At 39.5% G+C, this 21,746-nt stretch overlaps 1 protein-coding gene across 1 annotated transcript; it reads left to right on the forward strand.

The window, feature by feature from the left end:
* Positions 1 to 1,985: 1,985 nt before the first annotated feature.
* meox2b (mesenchyme homeobox 2b) lies at positions 1,986 to 21,243 on the forward strand. The gene is made up of 3 exons (XM_042507100.2): positions 1,986 to 2,810; positions 11,945 to 12,117; positions 20,594 to 21,243. The coding sequence occupies exons 1-3, from the start codon at positions 2,327 to 2,329 to the stop codon at positions 20,819 to 20,821; spliced, it is 885 nt and encodes a 294-aa protein (XP_042363034.2). The 5' UTR covers positions 1,986 to 2,326; the 3' UTR covers positions 20,822 to 21,243.
* Positions 21,244 to 21,746: the final 503 nt, after the last annotated feature.

Here is a 21,746-nt window from a genome sequence, read left to right on the forward strand (position 1 = left end):
CTGGAAAAAATATTCAAATGCAGGTTAAGAGGATTTGACCAAAATACTAACTAAAAAGAAAGAGTAAAAAATACAAGAAATTTGTCCCAAAAAAATAGGGGGGAAACAAAGAAAAATGATTGTAAAAAGTTAAAAACAACAACAACAACAATAGCAATAAAGAAATGACCTGAAAAAGTAATTAGAAATAATGATAATTCTGTAAAATATATAATTATGATAATGATAAATCTAGTCTTTTTTTTAATTTTTGCATTTTCCCTGATCTTTTCTAAAAATTATTTTCCAAATATACCAATTTGCAGATATGTTCTTGCCAAGTTGCTCATTGTCCTTTTCCCTGTGTTTTCTACACAACCAAAACCAATATGCTCAGATTTCAAAGGTTCAAAGGTACTTCATCTGAGATCTGAAAAAAAGAAAAGTGACGTTGATCCGGGTCACAAAGGGTTAAAATTTCTAACTATAGTAAGTGTAAGTGTTTCTGGCTATAGGATGACAAAACTAGCCAACCACCAGTACATACAAGTTACGTACATAGTCATACTAACACATTAACAGCTTCCACTTAAAGGACAAAGAAAAGCGTGTGTCACAGGCTGCAATAAATTTGTATTTATTAAGTAACCATTTACTACCTGAATAATTGGCAAATGCTTTTGGATCTATGTTTACAAACCAAAGATAATATATTTATGTTTATATTTATATTAATGTTTAAACTGATGACCAAAGCCATGCTGTTGTAACACATGCAAAACATGACCTGGCATCATCCTACTGGAATAAGCAGTGAGGTCCCTGACAGAGACCTCTGAATGGCTTTGTATGTTGCTCCAAAACCTGTATGTACCTTTCAGTATTAATGGTGTTGTTTCAAAAGTTACCCATGATGCTATGGGTGCTAACACAGCCCCATATGAGACCTTCTCTCAGGACATCACAAAGCATACAAGACACAGTGTTGGTTGTTTTCTATTATTATGACCAGCATTGGGTTCAATTCTGGCTTTATGGTGATTTGTAACAGCAGTTTCTATCAAAATGAATCCTCTATCTTTGGTTTATCATGCACCTCCTTCTTTAATCCAGACAGATGGTTAATCTGTCCTAACATGTGCATTTATTGATGTCCTGGCGTTTGTTGCCATGTGCATTTGTTGCCTAAACATAACCATATTCAGCGTAATCCCACCATGTGCATTTGTTGACATCATGGTAGCAGCATCGCAGAACGTAAATACAGACGCAGAAGGATACTTAGAGTATAATATGTAGACTTAGAAGTCCACTGCAAAGTGGCAACATGTGATGACCTGGGATGAGAACATGTTGGATTTGCTGTTCGATCTGATTTGCAGACCTTGGTCCTTTTGAGAAGAAGTCACAAGTTAAAGTCTTTTGGAGGTCAGGTCCACAGCAGTCAAGTTCAAGTCAAGTATTAATACTTTAAGTCTGAGACTTAAGTCTGATGAGGCAAAGTTATGTCTTCAGTGGATCTGCCGTGAAATGTTACCATGAATTCCTAATGTTGCTATTCAGTGGAAAATCCATCCACAGCACTGATCTAAGATATTTGAGTAGAACTTCAGAAAACCATCTATTAGTATTTAATCACTTGCAATATTTCAGCAAATTTACCAAATAATTTCAGAGTAAAGCTCATTGGATTTCCATCTAACGATCAACAGACTGTGAAAGCACAGTTTCTAAGTTCTGCAGCTCCACAGCCTAAAAAACAAAAGCTGATAAAACGCAGTCCCTAGAAAAGTTCCAGCAGGGTCAAATAGCTCAGCTCCAAAATAAATTGCCCACTTTTCTGAGGCAGTGCTATAGGAATGGTTCAGATTTATTGTGCGTTGCATTTTGGAGGATGATCACATGCATGTGGTCAGTAGCAGTGAGCCAGTGACCCAGCCCACCTCTCAGGTTACAGACTATATATAACACCCCCAGCCCTCCCTCCTCCCTCTCCAGCACAACTTCCCTGGAAGCTCCCTGTCCTTCTACACTGGTCCTGGCGTTCTCTGCTGTCATCTGAGATCCTCCTCCGCCTCTCACTGTTTACCCACCATCCGCCTGTCAGCCGTCTGCATGCTCAGGATTACCAGAGACCTTTTTTTCAATGCCACCATCTCTGCCTTCCTACAACAGGCTTTCTTTGGGAAGTTTGGGGGTCTGGAGGTCTAAACTGAGAGAGGCTGCAGAGAGGAGCTGGGATTTAGACGGCCGACATCCCTGACTCCTTCTCCTTTCTTCTTGTAGCTGTTTTGGGAGTTTTGCTTGAGTCTGTGAGGCAGGAGTTGGGGTTCAGAGGACTCCCACCATGGATCACTCTTTGTTTGGTTGTCTGCGCAGCCCTCACGCCCCAGCCCAGGGCCTGCACCCTGTCATCACCCAGTCACCGCTGACCCTGCACGGCCGCAGCGACCACGTCTCCTACCTGGATGTACCCAGCTCCTCGCCCCCCTGCGGCTACTCTGGAGGAGAGGACAACGGAGTGTTCAGCAGTACAGCCCACCAAGACCACCTGCCACAGCAGCAGCACCCCCTCCACCCTCAGCACCCGCCTGGCTGGCCTGCACCAACGCAGATGCTCTCACCTAACACTCGGCATGGAGTCTGCCTACCACCGCTCGAGGCCACAGCCCCAGAACTGTACTCGGGGGGCCCCAACCTGTGTGGTACCAGCCCCGGCTGCGGCAGCGGTGACCCCATGGGGGCGTCGTGCGTGTCTGAGGAATATGGCCGGCAGAGTCTGTCTTCAGATGACTCGCACAGAAGGAGTAAAGGCAAGAATGATAGCTCAGGTAAGATCAGGAAGTCCATTATGTATTTAACTTTGAACAGTTACCCCAAAAAATGTATTTTTATATACAGATCAATTTTCACTACTGTGCAAAAATATGAGTCTCCTTACATAACCTGCTTCCTGAATGAAGTAAGATTTCCAATTTTACATCCTTATATATATATATGTATATATATATGTGTATATATATATATATATATATATATATATATATATATATATATATATATATATATATATATATATATATATATATATAAACACTTCCTGTTTTTTATGCAAAGTTCTTGGTTTACTAGTAAGCAAAGCTTTCAGAAAAATGTAGTGAAATTAAAAGAAACATGGTGAAGTAAAGTGTAGAGTAGCATTAAAGGAACACATTCAAGTAAAGTACAAGCACCACAACTTTATGCTTACTGGTCTTAAGAGGATTTTCTGTTGTTTACTTTGAAACAAATATTCATCTTAACAAGTTATCCAGCTTATTATTGAGTCCTAAATAATTATGTACCAATAACAAGACAAAAAGACAGCCAAAAAATCGCATAAATATTTTTCAAGAACTGATATCCCGTTAGTCATTCTTCATTTTTAAATATTCCTGAGACAGAAGCAACTAAATGATCTCAGTCCTGTTCTTGTTGTTGTACTTTATATTGTTGCTGAATTTGTTGTTGGGTTCTTTTAAAGTATAAAGTATAAATCTATTGTAAATCTTTTCAAGTATAGGATTAAATATTAAGATTAAATAGACAAGTGTCTTGTCTGATGACATTAGAGTTATTAATTGTAAAAGTGATGATGAAGACTGAAAATTGTTTTTAGTCAATTTAAATGTCATTGGAAAATAATAAACAAACAAAAATGTATGAAAATGTAGTGCCACTTTTGGTTATAATTCTCAATTCACTTGAAACTATAAATGTTACTGAGCACTTAAACCTTTATTTACATCCCAACGTTAACATCAGCTAAACTATATATGCTGAAGAATTTTTCAACATTAATAAACAGTGAGAGCCAATGCTCATTTTCCATATATTTTTTCTCCATGTTTAAGTGAATAGCAAATATGTTATTTTGGATCTAATGTATAATAGGCAACAGTGGAATTTATGTAGCATATAATACATGTTAATATACTGCTTATTAGTCAGTATGAGCTAGAATTCTGAGTAGTTTTCACTTTAAAAGCTGAGCAAATAGGCAAAGAGTAACTGAACAAGAAATGGCCCAAAAATGAGCCAAAATTAGTAAAAAACTGAAAAAAAGAAAGAGAAGGACAAAACAAAAACAGAGAAAATGACCCCAAGAAAGTACTAAAAATATGTATTTTTCTTTTCCCTTTGACATAATTTTAAATATATAATTAAGACAATTATAAATACAGTTCTCTGGACATTTTTCGACTTTTTGATGATGTCTAATCATCCCCCCAGATTATTTTCTTTGTCACCTTTTTTTAACAGGACAAGTTGCTTATTATGTTTTTTTCCTGTGGTTTGAGAGAAATCTAACCAATTTTCTGAGGATTTAGCGGTTTGCTCGCTAATAAAAGGCGTCTGAATGCAGCACAAGAAAAGCAATGCTGGCCTAAGAGTCAAAGGCTTAATGTAAACTTCCTCCAGATTGTTAAAATCCCCAAAATCCCAGACAAAACACAGAGGTCATGACCTGACTGTCTTCAACTGCGGCCCTGAACAAATTCATCCATGTTGTTGGTGGGATTCCCTGGTGAAATAGTTAGTGTGTGAAAGTGTAGGTGATGCATCAGCAGCATAAAACCTAACCTCCTGACATCAAATTTAAAGATCTGCACACATGTGCTTCCCATGAATGGTTAAAGGACACAAAAGAGCACATCATGTCCAGGATATATCCAGAAGATTTAGCAGGCACTGTATGTGTATCATTTAGCCCTGCTGACGAGCAGCGCTGAACTGTTGCCAAGTTGAGAACTTTCCGATTCCCCCGAGTTAACGTCCCGGCCAGGAGAAAAGGAGCTTTGACTGACAGATTGAACACTTCGAAAGGATACAGTGAAGCTGCCAGCGGCCTAACCCAAATCCAATTTCCTAGCTCTAACTTCATTGGCACTCAGAGAAGCCACAGCACTTTTATTAGTTTTTTCTGGACTTGATGTTTAAAAAAGGAACTAGTGATGATGAAATATACATAGTTATTGACCTGCAGAGATCAGGCTGTGTGGCTGGTGAAGCTGGAAAAATACTTTTCATATTTATCAACTGCGCTGAGTTCAACTGTCGGAATGACTAAAAACACACATCCTTTTAAATGAAAAAAAAAGAAACTTAGTAGAATGTGATCTTAAGTCATTAATGACACTGAATCAAAAATAATATGACAAAAGGCTAGAAACATGCCAGTGGCCAGTGTCTTTGTTGAATTCATTGGGTGTCTGTAGTGTCACATTACTGCTCAGACAGCGTCTCTTTCCTGGCACATTGTGGTTTGTCAGCACATCCCACATTTACACAGCTAATGAAATGTCAGCTGGATTTATGCACTGAGGACTGGAGAACACAGTAGAAATTATTATTCAGTGTTTTTTCTCGATGAAGGATTACTTTCAAAACGCTCCATTCATTTTCACCATTCACTGACCACAAATACATAAAAGGGCTACTTGAAATATGCCTTTAGTGACAGACAATATGAGCAGGGAAAATATGATTTCACCATTAAAGCACGAACAATTGGGGGAAAGCTTAGTGTTTATATGCATGAGTATTGTCGAGGAGGAGTAAAAAGTGCCTCTTAAAACTCATATTAACATGTGGCTTTTCCCTTTATTCTGAAAGATCCCAATAACTAGGACCATATTCCACATTTATGTTCAGATATAATATAGTTTTATTCCAACAGCTATTGGCTATCACTTCAATCAGTAAATATTATTAGACTGTACTCATCAACTTAATTGCAAAAATTTTACAGCTCTATTAGAAGTAGTATTGGATGATTCAGCCAAACATGAATGACATTTTTGTCTTTCCTATAAATTCATGAGACCAAACTAATAGGTATAACATTAGATAGTAAATTATCTTGGTCTATGCATATTAATAAATTGGTAAACCCTTTGAAACATGGATACCAAGATAACAATTTTCATGTGCTGTGTTCAGATGCCCTTTATTAGCAATAAAACCTTTGAAACATGGGCAAATGTATTCGTTTGATATCTTTCAAAAACATGGTAAAAAGGCAATCAGCAACTTGGGTAGAAATATAATTAAAATATAAAAAAAAAGAGTAAAAGATGATAAGAAAATGGCCTGAAAAAATAGCTTTAAAGAGGGAACAGAGAATCATTAGAACATATGAAATAACTAGGATAAAATATTTTAAAAAGTCTATTTGTCTATCTTTTTATTTTACATTTTATTTAATTCCTGTTTCTGTTTTTTTACAATTATTTTTCCACCTTTTTAGTAACATATCACTAATTTGTGGACCATTTCTTGTTAAGTTGCTCATTGCTCTCTTCTCATGTTGTTGAAAGAAACCAAGCCAATTTGCTCAGGTCTTAAAGTATGAATAAGATGAAAAGAGGCCTCTCAGTTAGTAGGAAATATTTTAAATTTTTACCCCAGAAAATCATATCTTGTCTACAAATCATCAGAGCACTTGTTTTAGCTCATCTGGACTATTACTCAGTGATTTTGTCCAGTGCTTCTGTAAACCAGATTAAGAAATTGCAGATCGCACAGATTAAAGCAGCACATTGTGCCCTTCGATGCACATACAGAACTAATGTTAACAGAAAGACTGGTTACCCTTGCTGAAGGTAAAATAGCAATTTATTGCCTCTTTGCTGAACTTTATAAGAAACATTTCTGTTTCATATTGTCAAGAGTACTATATAGATAACTATGTCTGAGCTCAAATGTGCATAATTATCATACCAGGAATGCAACTGGAGGTGGGGTCACGGGATGTTTTTTTTTTGTGAGTATGTACAGTAATGTGCTTGGTGTTGACTGCAGGAGGAATAGCTGTTGCTAATGGGGATCCTAATAAGTGAAATGTAATGAAATGAAATTCCTACAGCATGGATTAGATTTAAGGAAAGATTGTGGCTGAGGCAAATACAGATGGCTAAGGTGTGGTTAAACACTTAAGCACTGGAAAAAATTGTGATTACAGTTAAAAGAAAAGCAAATATTTAAGGTAGCCTGTGGAATTTTGACCACTAAAAGGGCCATGGAGCCATGTTTTGATGTTGATGAGCCATTTGTTTGTATCTTGTGCATATGCACAAAGAAACACATGCATATTCCTGTAAATGGTTTCCACTGTTAATACATGGTGGTAACACACTAAGAAAAGTATGCATCAACAAAAGGCAGGAAGAGGTGAAATCACAGATCTAAGCAATGCAGGTTTAAATTTTAAAATTGCAATTTTTTCCTGGGAAGTAAATACATTCACAGCAGGTTTGTTTGAGGATAAACACAATGCTTTTTGGTCAGAAACACTGAATGCAAACAAAACGTCCTGAAAAAAAAAGAAAAAGAATAAAAAAGAAAAGAAAAATCTTTTTTTTTAAAAAAGTAAAAACATCAACAAGCAAACAAATAACCCAAAACAAAATAATAAATAAATATAGATAAAATAGTTAATAATAATTAAATAATGGTAATTATAAGTTTAGCTTTCTGCAGATTTCCCCTTACTTAGTTATTATTTTCTACAATTTTTTCCCTCTCTCTCCCCCTTTTGAAAAAGTAATTTTCAGGTTGTTTTATTTTCCTAATTCCTTGCAATGTGTGAGACATCTCATGCCAAGTTGGTCATTTTTAGCCATGTTTTCGAAAGAAATCACAACTATTTGCTCAGGTATAAAAAGGTTTAAATGCATGTGAAAGCAGTCTGAACGCAGCACAAAAAAACTGACGTAATTCCTGGTTTCAGAGGGTTGACTATCAGACTGTGACGTGAATGTAAATGCCTCCTGCGTAAACCTGACCTACACTGACAATAAATTGTGGCACTGGATGTAAATCTGTGTTGCATATGTGTCCGGCGTCGGTGTAAATAATAATATAATAATAATAATACATTTTATTTATAGGCACCTTTCTCGACACTCAAGGTCACCTCTTATTCAATGACAAAACAAACACAGCAATAAAATTGATGTTAAAACAATAAAATTAAACAGTGCAATGTGGTCAGTGGGAATATGTGAGTGTGAACAGGTTGAGTTTTTAGTTTGGATTTGAAGTGTGGGAGGGAGTCAGTGTTGTGGAGGTCAGGAGGGAGTGAGTTCCAGAGTCGGGGAGCGGAGCTGCTGAATGCTCTGCTCCCCATTGTGAAAAGACGGGCAGAAGGGACTGTGATGTGGATGGAAGAGGAGGATCTGAGTGGCGGGCAGGAGTGGCAATGTGGAGGAGATCTGAAAGATATGGAGGTGCGAGGTTGTGGATGGCTAAATCTTATAGATATTGGGCTGGATCTTGGGACATTTCTACAAAGTTGTTAGACAAGGCAAAAAAGCAGTACAATAATCAGACAAATGGTTAAATAACTGCAAGTTTAACAAATTTGAAGTTAACTTATAAAGTGCAACAGTAAAATTACTGAGTTATCGGTGTCTGTTGGAGACACAAGTTACAGTTTACAGACCCACTTGCAGACCTGTTTCGATTTTATTTAGCACACTTCATGTAGCTGGAGGCTCAGTTTTCATGTTCAGTAATTGATTTTTGATGCATACACGTGGGCAGGGCTTGACATCAGCGCAAGCCAAATTGCCAAATGTGGGTAGAATATGATAGCGGCAAGTAACACAGTGGCGCTTACTAATCACTTTGGTCAGCCCGGTCTCATTCTGAAGTCGTCAAATTCCACCACTTGGTCAGTGATTTTCATGTCATACAGGCACCATCATTGTCTAACGCTGCTGAACAACAACATAAGACACAACACGACTTAAGGAGCTGGAAAGTCCTAATAGCGTGGGAGGGAAGGATAGTGGATGGGTCCCACAAACACTAGACTTTCAGCCTGTAGGTAGCTGTTTGTTTCCTGTATGAATGTGGAGAAAAAACATGTTTTTTTGGGGTTTTTTTTTTTCCAAACCTAACCATCTACTTTTGTTGCACAAGGAAATAAATGTAAATATGAGGTGTTTTAGTGACTTTTTTGGTTTATTTTGAAAATGACTGTATGCATCTAACCAGCAGAAACTGTACATTTCCTGTGTAAGTGTATTTTGAAAAGACACATTGGATTTGACTGGTGTTAATTGACACGTTGTCCAAAAACTTCAACAACAGATGCAGGAGGATACCTAGCGCCTCATATGTAGACAGTATATGTCCACTGCGTATGTGGCGATATGTGACTAGATGAAAGTGAGAATGTGTTGCTTTGGTAGGTGGTATCTGTATGCTGGATATACCAACACATTCTCATCCCAACTCCTCACATTGTGCCGCTCTGTCAGGACCTGTTGTATCTACTTCTGATATTTTAGGTATCCTTCTGCATCAGATTTTTACACTTCAGGATGCCGTTACCGTGATGTTAACAACTGCACATGGTGGGATGAAGCAGCACGATCCTTCTGTTTACACAACAACGCGGACTGTCACGATGGTTAGGTGTGGGCAACAAAGTCACAGATGGTAAGTTTTAGGCAAAAGAGGCACATGGTAAGGTGTAGAAATAAAAACAAACACACATCCTCACAGGAAGCAGGCTCCTGACTCCCATTTGTGGGATCATCCTCCTCCCCATCCGCCCTATAAGAGCACTTGCACTCCTTATATTATGTAGCAACCAGCAGCATTATTACATGATGCTGTCCTTCAGTGTTTCACCCAGTGCCCTCCGGTTTTCCATCAGCATATGATAATAACACCACCTGTTCTGTCTGAGCACGTTCTCATCTGTTGGCTTAAGGCATCATGTTGGTATGCTGAAAGCACTGAGAGAGCATTACTATTTGACGAGTTCCGAGTGAGAAGTAAGGCTGAATATACACAAACATCTCTTGGTCCCATCCAGGAAGCATCTCACTTCTTCTTCTTCTCCTTTCAGTTAATATACTAAAAGGAACATCAAAACATTTCCAGCAAACAATTTGTGTTTTTGCAACTTCACCATAGAGGATTTAATGTTTGCTACATCGTTGGTAATATCTTCTGCTTTACATTTGACAAACAGCTCTGCATCCAGTTTATGTTCATCTTTGCCCTTCAGTGGACAGCAGCCTTCAGTGCTGATAGGCTGTTACCTGTGATGTGTAGCTAATCAAGTGGTGCTGTGGGCAGGACACTGCATGAAGCTACAGATTGGACAGTTGGCAGCATCAAGCCAAAGTAACACACTGTTCAATTACATTATTTTAGAGGCTGTCAGATTAAAAATAAAAAAATAAAAAGATTCCAATAATGGTAAAATGCCAGCAGCTGATAATTGGCCTAGCTGATTGTTGGCCAGGATGATGATAATCAGTCTATCCCATAGGATACAGATGCACAGATTTTGACACTTACCTAGAAAAATGCATTTCATACAAAAGAAGCTTTGCACGCATCGTTGTTGTAGGTTAAGAGATGATATTGTTCTATATTTTCTGTAGTCTTGATTTGGGTATTTACAGAGGTCATTTACACTAAAAATGGTTTTAAATGTAGGTCTGCAAGTACATTGTAGCATACCATAATCAACTTTGATCATATAAAGAATATTTTCCTAACAACAAATTGTGGCTGGTGAAAATGCTGAATGGCTAATAATGTTGTAAAACCACAAGCCATAGTGGCTGCTGAGCAAAAAACTTCAAAAAAATGTCAAGCCCTGCAAATAGTGGTTTAGCATTTGAATGTGGTGCCCATGTGGGTAATAATTGGGCTGGAAAATGGGCCCTATACATGAATGCATTAAAGATATCCATGAAGGTGGAGCCTCATGCATTACTATGAGAGCTGCTCATGGATGCATAACAGTAGCCTACACAATACCTGTATCTATTGGCCAGTGAGGTATGCCTACTAGAGACTTACATTAGCCGAGTGTGGTCAAGTGTACCTCACAGGGTAACTTCTGCCAGCAGAGCGACTGATTTCCAGTTTAGCGCTTCACTAGCTTGAATGGTGGTCTGAAAAATTTTCTCTTGTGGCTCTTTTAGATTTTCCAAATGTTATAGAACCTGGGTGGCTTAAATCTAGATGTTGAAATGAATCGTTTTGTGGGACTTTTGATGCTCACAAAAAAATTCCACTGATTTACAGACATCCCTTTCCCAATATAAGTCAGTGGGGGAAAGCCTCTCTGGGCCTGTGGGCATCACATGACTGACCTGGACAATGCAATTCCACTTTCTGCCACTGTGTAAAATTTGCATCAGAGCCTGGCACACATCCTGGGGGAGAGAGTCCTTGGGTTCCATACTGGCCCCATGCCAATTGCCCACATGCCCACACGGCTGGGTTTACCCATGTGGGCCTCACATGGGTTATGCTCGTGCTACCTGTGTACCTGTGTGGGTAAGGATCCAAAATGGGCATCTTATCTGGGGCCTAATTGGATAAACCCAACCATGTGAATAATTGTCATGGGGCCATTATGGAACCCATGGACAATCACATGTAGGGCCCATTTTTCAGCCCATTTATTACCCACATGGGCCCCTCATCCAAATGTTGGCTGAAGCAGTGACTTCAGTTATTGTAGCCAATCAAAATAATGCTCAAAAGTACAAAAATAGAGCCTAGTTATGATAAACTTGGATTTTGCTGTATATTTATTTTCTCTGAAAAAGCTTTGCATCTCCTGATTTTTGTATCATTTGAACTGTGCTAAAATGAGAACATCCAAATCCAAAACAATAGTGTGACGAAAGAGTTTTAGTTTTCACTGACGATACAACACAAACTTCCTGCTTGGGTGGAATATAACATGATGCAACACAAAGATCTCCACAATAAAAGCTGATTGGCACTCCTAATCATCTCGCTTTCATTTTATTTTTGTTTCAGACAGGCCCCTGCAGTTTGTCAAACCCCTCTAATTTTTTTTCAACCCCCTTTTTGTTCTTCCTCCTCTCTCTTTTGGAGACTCAGCTGTGGTTGGAAAATGTTCTGTTTTTCATTTCAGAGTCCCAAGACGGGAGCTGTAAGTCAGACATGAACAGCAAGCCCAGGAAGGAGCGCACAGCCTTCACCAAAGAACAGATCCGGGAACTGGAGTCCGAGTTTGCACACCACAACTATTTGACCAGACTGAGACGCTACGAAATAGCTGTCAACCTCGACCTCACGGAACGACAAGTACGGTACCTGCTGACTGACGGTGATTCATTGTGAGGGCAGAGAACGAGGGAACAGGAGCAGAGTGATAAATTGTCATCAAAGCTTTCCCAGCTATTGTGCTCCAAGTCATGGAATACAATTAAAGAGGGATTAAATGGGCCATGACTTTTATTAACATCCTGCGGCAGCCATTAGCTATTGCAACAAAATCAGCAGGTTTCACTGATAGTCACTTGAGTCATAGTTTGACCCTACTTATTTGAGTAGAGATCCAACAGAAACATCCAGGAAGGTCATTAATCATCACTGTAATGCTGTCGTCATGTTTTGTCTTTAAAGACATCCCAGCTAGCAGAGAATGTTCCCACAACATTGGCTAACGTTACCTACAAGTTACAATAATGTTTAAAAAAACATTTTAATCTAATCTTCAACATTCTGAGGATGTTTTGATGGTGTTGAGAGGTAACAGATCATAGAATGTTCTTTTTATAAAACGTTCCCACAATGTTATATGAGAACAAAGGAGGAACATTTTCAAAGCAACATTCAAAACATGTTATTAAGGATTGAGATTACAGAACTTTTTTTTATGAAAATGTAATGGAATGTAATATGTTAACAACAACAACAACAAAAAGAAAACACATTTAACATTTTTTAATGTTCATCAAGTAAGTTACCTTAACTTTAAGTGCCATTTAAAACGTTACTAAAACATTTCATTGCTTGCATTGTACCATTCTCAGATTTTTTTTAGAACCACAACTTGCTAGCTGGAAAGGGTTTGGGACTTTTAGTCTAAGAAAATGTGTTATGATGCTCCTTAGTGGTGAAAAAGGGAGCAGTACTTTGACTCTGATACAAGGTAAAGTCGTAAACTTTTTTTTTTTTTAATTTGAGTGCTGTTAACTCATTGAGTGTCAGCCCTATTATATAATGGAAAGTGGCTTGTGTGGCCAGTTTGAGTCATGACCCATAATATTTTGTACAAAGACTCTGAAAACACCAAACAGCTCAAATGAAAGAAGAAACTCCCTTTTTCATCATGGAAAAAAAAAACGTTTGTTTGCACCTTGTTCCATTCTTGATTTATCTGAAGTTGAATACAGGCCAGTTTCATTCAACTGGCCACTTGACCCTCTCCGTTTTTTGGGGGGCCAATATTGAATTGATGTAGCTTCATTGCTGTGGTTTCGAATCACCTCCGTACAGATCACTCTGCTCTCCAATCCCAACTACTCCAGTTCATTTTTTGATCTACCATCTTTTGTACTACAACTACGAATCCCAGCTGCCCCAAAATTACACACAGGGAGCTTGAGAGCGCCCCCTTGTGCCAGCCGCCAAAAACACACTTTGAGGTATATATACGTCAGTGGCACTCAATGACTTAAATGCATCAGTTGTGTCAAAGAGAAGTCCTACATTTTGGAAAATTGCTGTGTTATCCAAGGTCAGATGAAATAACAAATAATCATTTCATCTGTGTGTGTTCAGTATAGACATGGTCTGGGATGTATTTAGCTTAGCACAAAGTCAAAGGACAGACAGTGTCAGAACGGGTGTTGCCACTAAAAGAATAAGGAAATGGCACACTGATTGAAACCGAATTGAATATTACGTGTTACAGTGTCAGACTGCGCGCTGCCACAATGACAAAATTGTCCTTGACTGCAGCGCAGTCTTCAACAGTCCTGTTTAGACGTACATCCCGACTGGAGCTGAGGAGGGGAGAGGAAGGTTGTGCTGAATAGATCCAAAAGGAGCTGATCAGTGAGTAAAGCTTCAGAGAAAGATGGTCCTTTCTGCTGTGTGACCATGTCTTGGCGTACTGTTTTGCAACATGTTCTTTAACATGTATTTAGGCCTACATAATTTTTGGGCTGGGCTGCAACAACAGGGTAGTGCAGCACTGTAAGTCTGTGAATGGTTGGTCACCTCTGTTTCAAATTACAAGTCCTTGTTACAAAGTAAAAGTTTACTAGCATTTCATAAATGGTCCAGTCCTATACTAGGTTTTAAGGTGGGACCCCGCTAAAACTTCAGTGTTTAAACCATTAATGCATAGCAGTGGTAAATTGTGCTTGTGCATTCAGTTTAGCAGAGTTCAAATGCTTACCCAGGTGTACGACTGTTTTGGGTGTGAGACTGTTTATGCCTCAGCTGTGCTCTCTGCAGGGATGGTTGCACAGACCTGAACTGCAGAATGGTAATGAGGAAATGTTTGGATCTTTAACACAGGATTCATGCAGGGTTCTCCTTATGGCCCATCCACATCAGCATCTTTAGACATGGTGGATTTGTACAGACAGGCAAAAAGCCATCATACATGACCCACACTGGGCGTGATGCCATTTGGGCCCTTGGACACTTGCGACCCTTGCAGATGTGACAAGCATAAATAAAACCTTATAAACATTTATACTAAGGTTTGTCATCCTAATGCTCTGATTCTATGTGTCACAGTCCAAATGGTTTTCTTAATGCTCACAAAGACAATTTGTATGAAATTAGCAGTACTAACTAATGTGGACACCGACACAGCCTGCTGCTGGTTCATTTTGAGGGTTAAAAGTGTTTGGAAGCAGCTATATGAGCAGTCATTGTGAAAAAAGTCTGCTTTGGACTATTTTCAGCCTTAAATACCTTCACTTTGTCAGTGCTTGCAGGTTAGGGTTAGGGTTAAAAAGGCACCTTGGAACGCTGACGACATGGAATGCTGCTGGATGGCGTCAGCTAAGAACGCGGCCAGACAGAACCAATGGCATTGCTGATATCCATTAAGGGATGGTCGGACAGCACAAGGTGATCTACGTGATGCCTGCACAGGCGGCGTCACTTATATTACAACATAATATAAGGAGCCTGAGTGTGCCTATAGAGCAGGAAGGAGGGGCAGCATGGGTCCAACAAACAACAGACTTTCATGTGTGAGTTTGGTCTTCGCTTCACATTTGAATTTGATGGGGGGGGGGGGTTTCTACACCTTACCATGTGCCTCTTATGCCTAAACATACCCATCCGTGACTTTGTTGCCCAATCACAACCATCCGTCCCAGTGTGTGCATTTATTGACGTTCCATTGCTGGTTGTCATGTGCTGTTGTTGTCTAAACATAACCACATGCAGCTTCATCCCACCATGTGCATTTGCTGACATCATGGTAGCATCATCTTGGAGCATAAACAGCTGATGCAGAATGATACTTAAAATGTCATAAGCAGACACGGATGACAAAGCGAAGAGCCATGTGATGAGTTGGGATGAGAATGTGTTGGTATTTCTGGTTTTCTGTAAATAGACCATCTGTTCACTGTATTTAAAACAATAGAACTGAAAGGGCCATACCAGTCTTTTGGTCAGTCATTGTGCTGAGACGGTCCTGATGCTACTTTACTCATTAACAAGGTGGTTAACAGGAGGTAACTTGTCGACTAAACACACAAAACAACACTAAACATTTTTCAAAGCCAGGTAGTTTAATATTTTTTATCTGAAAGGAAACCATGGTTTCCATTCATTTATGTGCGATACTAAAATTAAAGTGTGGTCTATCTATGTCATTTTTGGCTCTTATTTTAAAACATAAAGGAACTGGCAGCACCAACAGTTTTCATCCCAAATTGTCACATATTTGTCAGTGGACTTCTGCCGTCCAGCAACGTCACATGGATGCAACAGGTTCTGTCCAGCTGCCTTCTTTTTTTTTTTTTTTTTAAATATTTTATTTAAATTTTTCATTTTTAAACAAACAAAACAAAACACAACAAAACAACAGGGCTCAGATGCATAAACTATCACCAGTCAGTTACAAACATATGCACAATACAGAGGAGAGGCACAAGACAAAGTTGTTGGGACAGGAGCACGGTTAGCCTATTTTGGCCTTTTCAAGGTGGGCAAGAAAAGGGTTCCACAAGCTGGTAAAAGTCTTCATTGAGCCAGTATGGAGTTTTTCCATTTGTATTAGCGATAACATGTCTATGACCCACAATTGGAAGGAAGGAGGATTGGGAGACTTCCACTCCTTCAATATTAGTCGCTTTGCAACGATCAGTCCCAGTTCCAGTGGTTGTCGCATCGCAGCAGGAACAATTCTCATTGCTTGTGTGCAGCCAAAGATGACAAGTCCAGGCTCGGGCTGGAGGGGGCTTTTATAAGCTTTGGAGTACCAGTCAAATATTTTTGACCAAAAGTTTGTCAGTGAAGAGCAGGACCAAAAAGCATGAGACAACGTACCTTCTGAAACATTACACCTGTCACACACTGGGGAGACCGAGGGGTAAATTCTGTGCAATCTGACTTTGGAATAATGCAGACGATGGACAATCTTAAATTGGATTAATTGGTGTCTGCTGTTTACAGAACAAGAGCGGATCCTAGACAGACATTTAGTCCACAGGGATTCAGACAGTTCTATACCCAACTCCTCTCTCCATGCGTCCCTAGTCCCCACAGTGTGCGCAGCAATGCAGTCATCAAACAAATGCACCATTTTAGAAATAAGATGCCTGGAGTCAGGAGGGCTCTTAAAGACCTTGTAAATTTCATGTTCTATTGGAAGATTTTTGAAATTTTCAATTTTTGATTGGATGTAATGCCTAACCTGCAGATACCGAAAGAAATGTGAATGAGATAAATTGTATTTCTCCTTCAGTTGACTAAATGATGCGAACTTACTATCAATGTACAGGTCACTGATTGACACCAAGCCCTTCTCACCCCAGTCATGGTAAGACCTGTCATGCCAAGGAGGCACAAAACAATGGTTAAAGCATATAGGTGTTTGTACAGACGTATCTGGTAGTGTCAAAAAGCTCCTAATTTGGTTTAAAATTCTTACAGACTGCTTTATCACGAAGCACAGATTCCTATTGGACTCTGGTTTTTCAAATTTGGAGAATAGCATAGCTGGCAAAGAGGAATCATTTACAGAGTTGGCCTCCATCTTAAGCCACAATGGGGCTGTATGTGTCTGAATGTTTGGGGTCCTCTGTTGCCAAAATATTAGCGCCCTGACATTGGCAGCCCAATAATAATGTTTAAATACTGGCAGACCCAACCCTCCTTTTGCCTAGGGTTTCTGTAAATGTACCTTCGAAATTCTGGCATTCTTGCCATTCCAAACATAGGAGAGGATAATTGAATCCAGGTCCTTAAAAAAAGCCCCTGTGAGATAGATGGGTAGATTTTGGCATAAGTACAAAAATCTGGGAAGAGAGATCATTTTAATTGAGTTTATGTGTCCCATCATTGATAAGGGTAGAGTTTTCCAGCATTCAATATTCTGTTTTAATGCAGATATGAATTCTGCAAAATTCAATTCGAATATCAATTTTGGATTTTTAGGTATAGTCAAACCAAGATAGGTAAAATGGTCATTAACTAATTTGAACGGAACATTCTGTAAAAAACCTGGTGAATAGATACTAGAGAGAGGCATAAACTCACTCTTTGACCAGTTGATGGTGTACCCTGATATTTTACCAAAAGATGTGATCAGGCTGAGTAAAGGAGGAATGGATTCTTCAGCATTATGTAGGTACAATATTACGTCATCAGCATATAAACTGATAAGTGTCTCCACACCTCCAACCTGAAGCCCCCTTATATGTGGGTGCTCTCTTATTGTTGCAGCAAGGGGCTCCAATGCGATGGCGAAAAGTGCCGGGGACAATGGGCAGCCCTGCTGAACTGAACGCTGTAGAAGGAACGGGGCTGACCGATCACCATTCGTCAAAACAGAACACGATGGGTTTGCATATATCAGTTTCACCCAAGATATAAAGGTTCCACCGAAACCGAACCTGTGCAATGACTCAAACATATACGGCCACTCGACCTGGTCAAAGGCTTTATGTGCATCGAGAGACAAAATAGCAGCTCCGTTAGTGCTACTTTGATCAGAGTAAATAGTATTGAGCAGCCGCCTGACATTGGAAAAGGAGAGTCTGCCGGGAATGAACCCCGTCTGGTCAGGGTGAATGATAGAAGCCAAATGCTTGTTCAATCTAGTAGCCAAAATTTTAGTTATTACCTTGCGATCAAAATTTTGAAGTGCAATTGGCCTAAAACTAGCAGGATCCGTTTCGTCTCTGCCCTTTTTTAAAATAAGTGAGATGTTGGCTTCGTAAAGGGTGTTTGGCAGTTTTCCTTCATTTTTAGAATTGTGCATCATTCTGAGTAGAAGTGGTGCAAGGGTATCGCAAAATTTCTTATAGAATTCTGAGCTATAGCCATCGGGCCCACCTGCTTTGCCCGATGGAAATGACTTTATGGCAGTGATGACTTCCTGTAGGGTAAATTCAGAATCAAGGGATTGCCTAGCCGCGCTACTCAACCTTGGTAACAGAAGAGAGTCAAAGAAATCGTTAAGATTGGACTGTGAAACGTTGTGTTTGGAGGAGTAAAGTTCACTATAGAACTCACTGAAACGGTGGTTTATGTCAGTGGGATTGGTTAAGAGAGTGCCAGTTTTAGATTTAATGCTGTGAATCGCTCTCGAAGCCTGAGCACCTTTAAGCTGTCGTGCTAACAGTTTACTAGGTTTATCTCCAAGCTCAAAATGTTTCTTCCTTAATTTCAGAAGTAAATTGTTAACTTGATCACTCATAATACCATTATATTCATATTTAAGCTTTAGTATCTCTTTATAGTCATCAGGTGATTTGGAAACTTGGTATGTTCTTTCCAAAGCAGGAAGAGTGCTGTTAATCTCAAGTAATCGCTTTTCTCTTTCTTTCTTAAGGGCTGAAGTGTAGGAGATTATATCACCACGCAAAACTACTTTTAATGTTTCCCGTCCAGCTGCCTTCTTAACTGATGCCATAGTCCGCGTATCATGCTGCCGCGAATTGTTGTGTCCAACTGTGCTCTCAGCTGACTCTGTCCAGTGGCGTATCATGCAGACCCAAAAGGTGGCTTTTGGTGTTAGGATCTCATGCTGCAATGATTGTTTAAATGAAATGCAGAAATGAAGTCAAACTTTAGTTCTCAGTGACAGATTATCTGAAGTTTTAGTCACTTTAGTATTCAGCCGGCTGGATTTGTACAGAAGAATCTTTTTAAGAGAAGCTTAAACCTAAGATCAGTCACTTCCTATGAGTGGGAACAATTGGCTTCTACTGTCTTGGAGGAATAAAATGCCTGAAAAATGTTTGCTTTGTGTGTAAATCTTTATACTCTAGCTTTACATTATCCTGTGAATGTCTTTGTATGGGTCTAAAGATAGTCCAGCACCTCTTTCCAACAACAACCCTGCAGTCTCAGCACTCCCATGAGCACAGAGCATTTGGAGGTCTGTTGGCTCAAACCAATCAGTGTTTTGGCTCACGCCACAGCCAGGACAACTCACCCAGGATTTAGGTCTTCCTGTCTGGAGCCAGGTCCCTCAACACTCCCCCTCACATTGGCTGCTGCTGCAAATGTCCCCAGTAGTATTCCAATAAATCTGTGCATGAGAGGGTTATTTCTGGATCCTTAACATCTTAACTGTTATGTTAAACCTCCTGCTTCCCACCTACTGTACAGATTTATAACTCATGGCAGATTTGGTTCTTTCTTTAATAGCAGTATCAAAATACACATGGCCTCTCCACAGCCAAACATTAAAGCTGAGAAAATCAGTAACAATGATCAATTCAATATACTAACTTTATTAAAAGCATTTTAATAAAAACATGTTAGTGTCTTTCAGCTCACAGTTTTACTGTTTTGGTCCAGTCTCACCACTAAACTGTTTTCAGCAACAACAAACAGCTGTTTGTAGCAAAAGGCTTGGATAAACCCACTGAACACTATTTGCGAACACCTAGCAGCTAAAAGATAAAGTTAGCAACTCATTGGTAATTGATAAATGACAAATATTTTTTTAGTTTTTAAACAAAAAAAGTGTGAATTTAAACAATAAAATATAATAGATTTATTTATATTTATTTATTTAACTGATGTTAACTGGAAAGGAGCTGGTCTAGGAGGAGGCTGTACTGAGCAGGTAGAGCAGGTCATCAATTAATTGGAAGGTCGAGGATTTGATCCCCGGCTCCTCCAGCCTGCATCTTAAAGTATCCTTTTGGATTTTTGTGTGGTTGTTTTAGCGTACAGTATTCTGTAGTGCCTACTGAGGGGGAAAAGTTGGAACAGGTTGTGTTCAGGGTGTGACGCTTTGCAGCGTTACATGCCTGTTTCCTGACTCGGACGGTGTAAAAGTTCTCCGTAGAGGGCAGGTTTGCACCACTTATTCTCTCTGCAGTCCTTACTGTCTCTTGTAGTCTCTTCCTGTCCTGTCTGGTGACTGATCCAAATCACACAGTGATGAATGTTCAGAGAACAGGCTGGATTATTGCAGTGTAGGACTGTATCAGCAGCTCCTTAGACAGGTTGAAATTCTTGAGCTGCACTGACATGTTCAAAGCTCCTTTCAACCTGCTTTGCACTGTAGAAGGTGAAGAACCATAACAATCATGTGCTCCTGCTCTGTGTTTCCTCTCAGGTGAAGGTATGGTTCCAGAACAGGAGGATGAAGTGGAAGCGTGTGAAGGGAGGCCAGCAGGGGGCAGCAGCACGAGAAAAGGAGCTGGTGAATGTGAAAAAAGGGACGTTACTGCCGTCTGAGTTTTCAGAGATAGTAGGACTGAAGTGCTCTGCTGGCTCACCGAGACCGACGCCTGAGGAGGACAGCCACGACAGTGACCAGAGCTCAGAGAATCCTCACCTATGACCTTTCCATGGACAGAAATAAGGAAAAATTGGTGAGACATTAAAAGAATAAATGTATGCAGCTTGCTGTGAGCAAAGCCAACAGACATTTAATGAGATTCAGAGAACATTCCAGAGATGCTTTGCATTGATGAAAGGCTTTTATTTTGCACTGTTAATAACATGTGTCAGTCAAATTCTACTGTACTTCTTTTAGCAATCAATACAATAGGTTTATGTTGTGTGTACAACAAATGGAACTGAAGGAACTCTTGCTCATGCTTTTGAATTTCAATAATTTATCCAAATCACAGAGGTCAGAAACTGTAGCAACCATTACCACAAACTTCTCAAGTTATTTTCTCATCCTAAAATAATGTAGCTGGTAAACATGTCTTTATCCTCTTGCTCTGCTAAACTTCCAATGCAAATAAATCAGAAAAATCAAAATAATGTCTTGGTGACGATTGCTTAATATGAATACATTCAGGAGCAGACTACCATTAAGCTAAGGCAATTGGAGCCACTCAAAGCTATAGATTTATTCTGATTTTTAGATATGAAGAACATGAAATGATGGTATTGTCACTTCAGCATTACTGGTCACTTATTCTCCTCTGCATGCCCAGTCACCCAGCTCCCATTCAGTAATTTTCCATTAACCCTGCTTTGCTGTTATTCAGCATCAGTCATGCCCACTTCATCAAGGCAACTCAGATCACCTGTTCATAATTACACACAACCAGTATAGTATATACCACAGCCTCACAGTCACTCTTTGCCACACTGTTATTTGCCATTTCAATGCAAGACTTTCCAGCCTTATTCAATCAGACTGTATCTGACCCTGTCTATGTCCACCTCACCTCCTGGTAAACTCCTCGGCCTTCTGTCGCCGACCTTGAGCTCTGCTTCTCCATTCCTGCTATCTGTTTGCCTGTTCATCT

Source organism: Plectropomus leopardus, chromosome 17 (genome assembly GCF_026936395.1).
Source record: "Plectropomus leopardus strain MGB_pleo_1.0 chromosome 17, ASM2693639v1, whole genome shotgun sequence".
Taxonomy (NCBI): Eukaryota; Metazoa; Chordata; class Actinopteri; order Perciformes; family Serranidae; genus Plectropomus; species Plectropomus leopardus.

Excerpts from the sequence above, each read along its gene's own strand:
- meox2b (XM_042507100.2), top strand. The coding sequence starts at position 2,327 with ATGGATCACTCTTTGTTTGGTTGTCTGCGCAGCCCTCACGCCCCAGCC. Across the intron at positions 2,811-11,944 it reads AGGCAAGAATGATAGCTCAG|AGTCCCAAGACGGGAGCTGT; the intron begins GTAAGATCAGGA and ends TTTTCATTTCAG. Across the intron at positions 12,118-20,593 it reads TCGACCTCACGGAACGACAA|GTGAAGGTATGGTTCCAGAA; the intron begins GTACGGTACCTG and ends GTTTCCTCTCAG.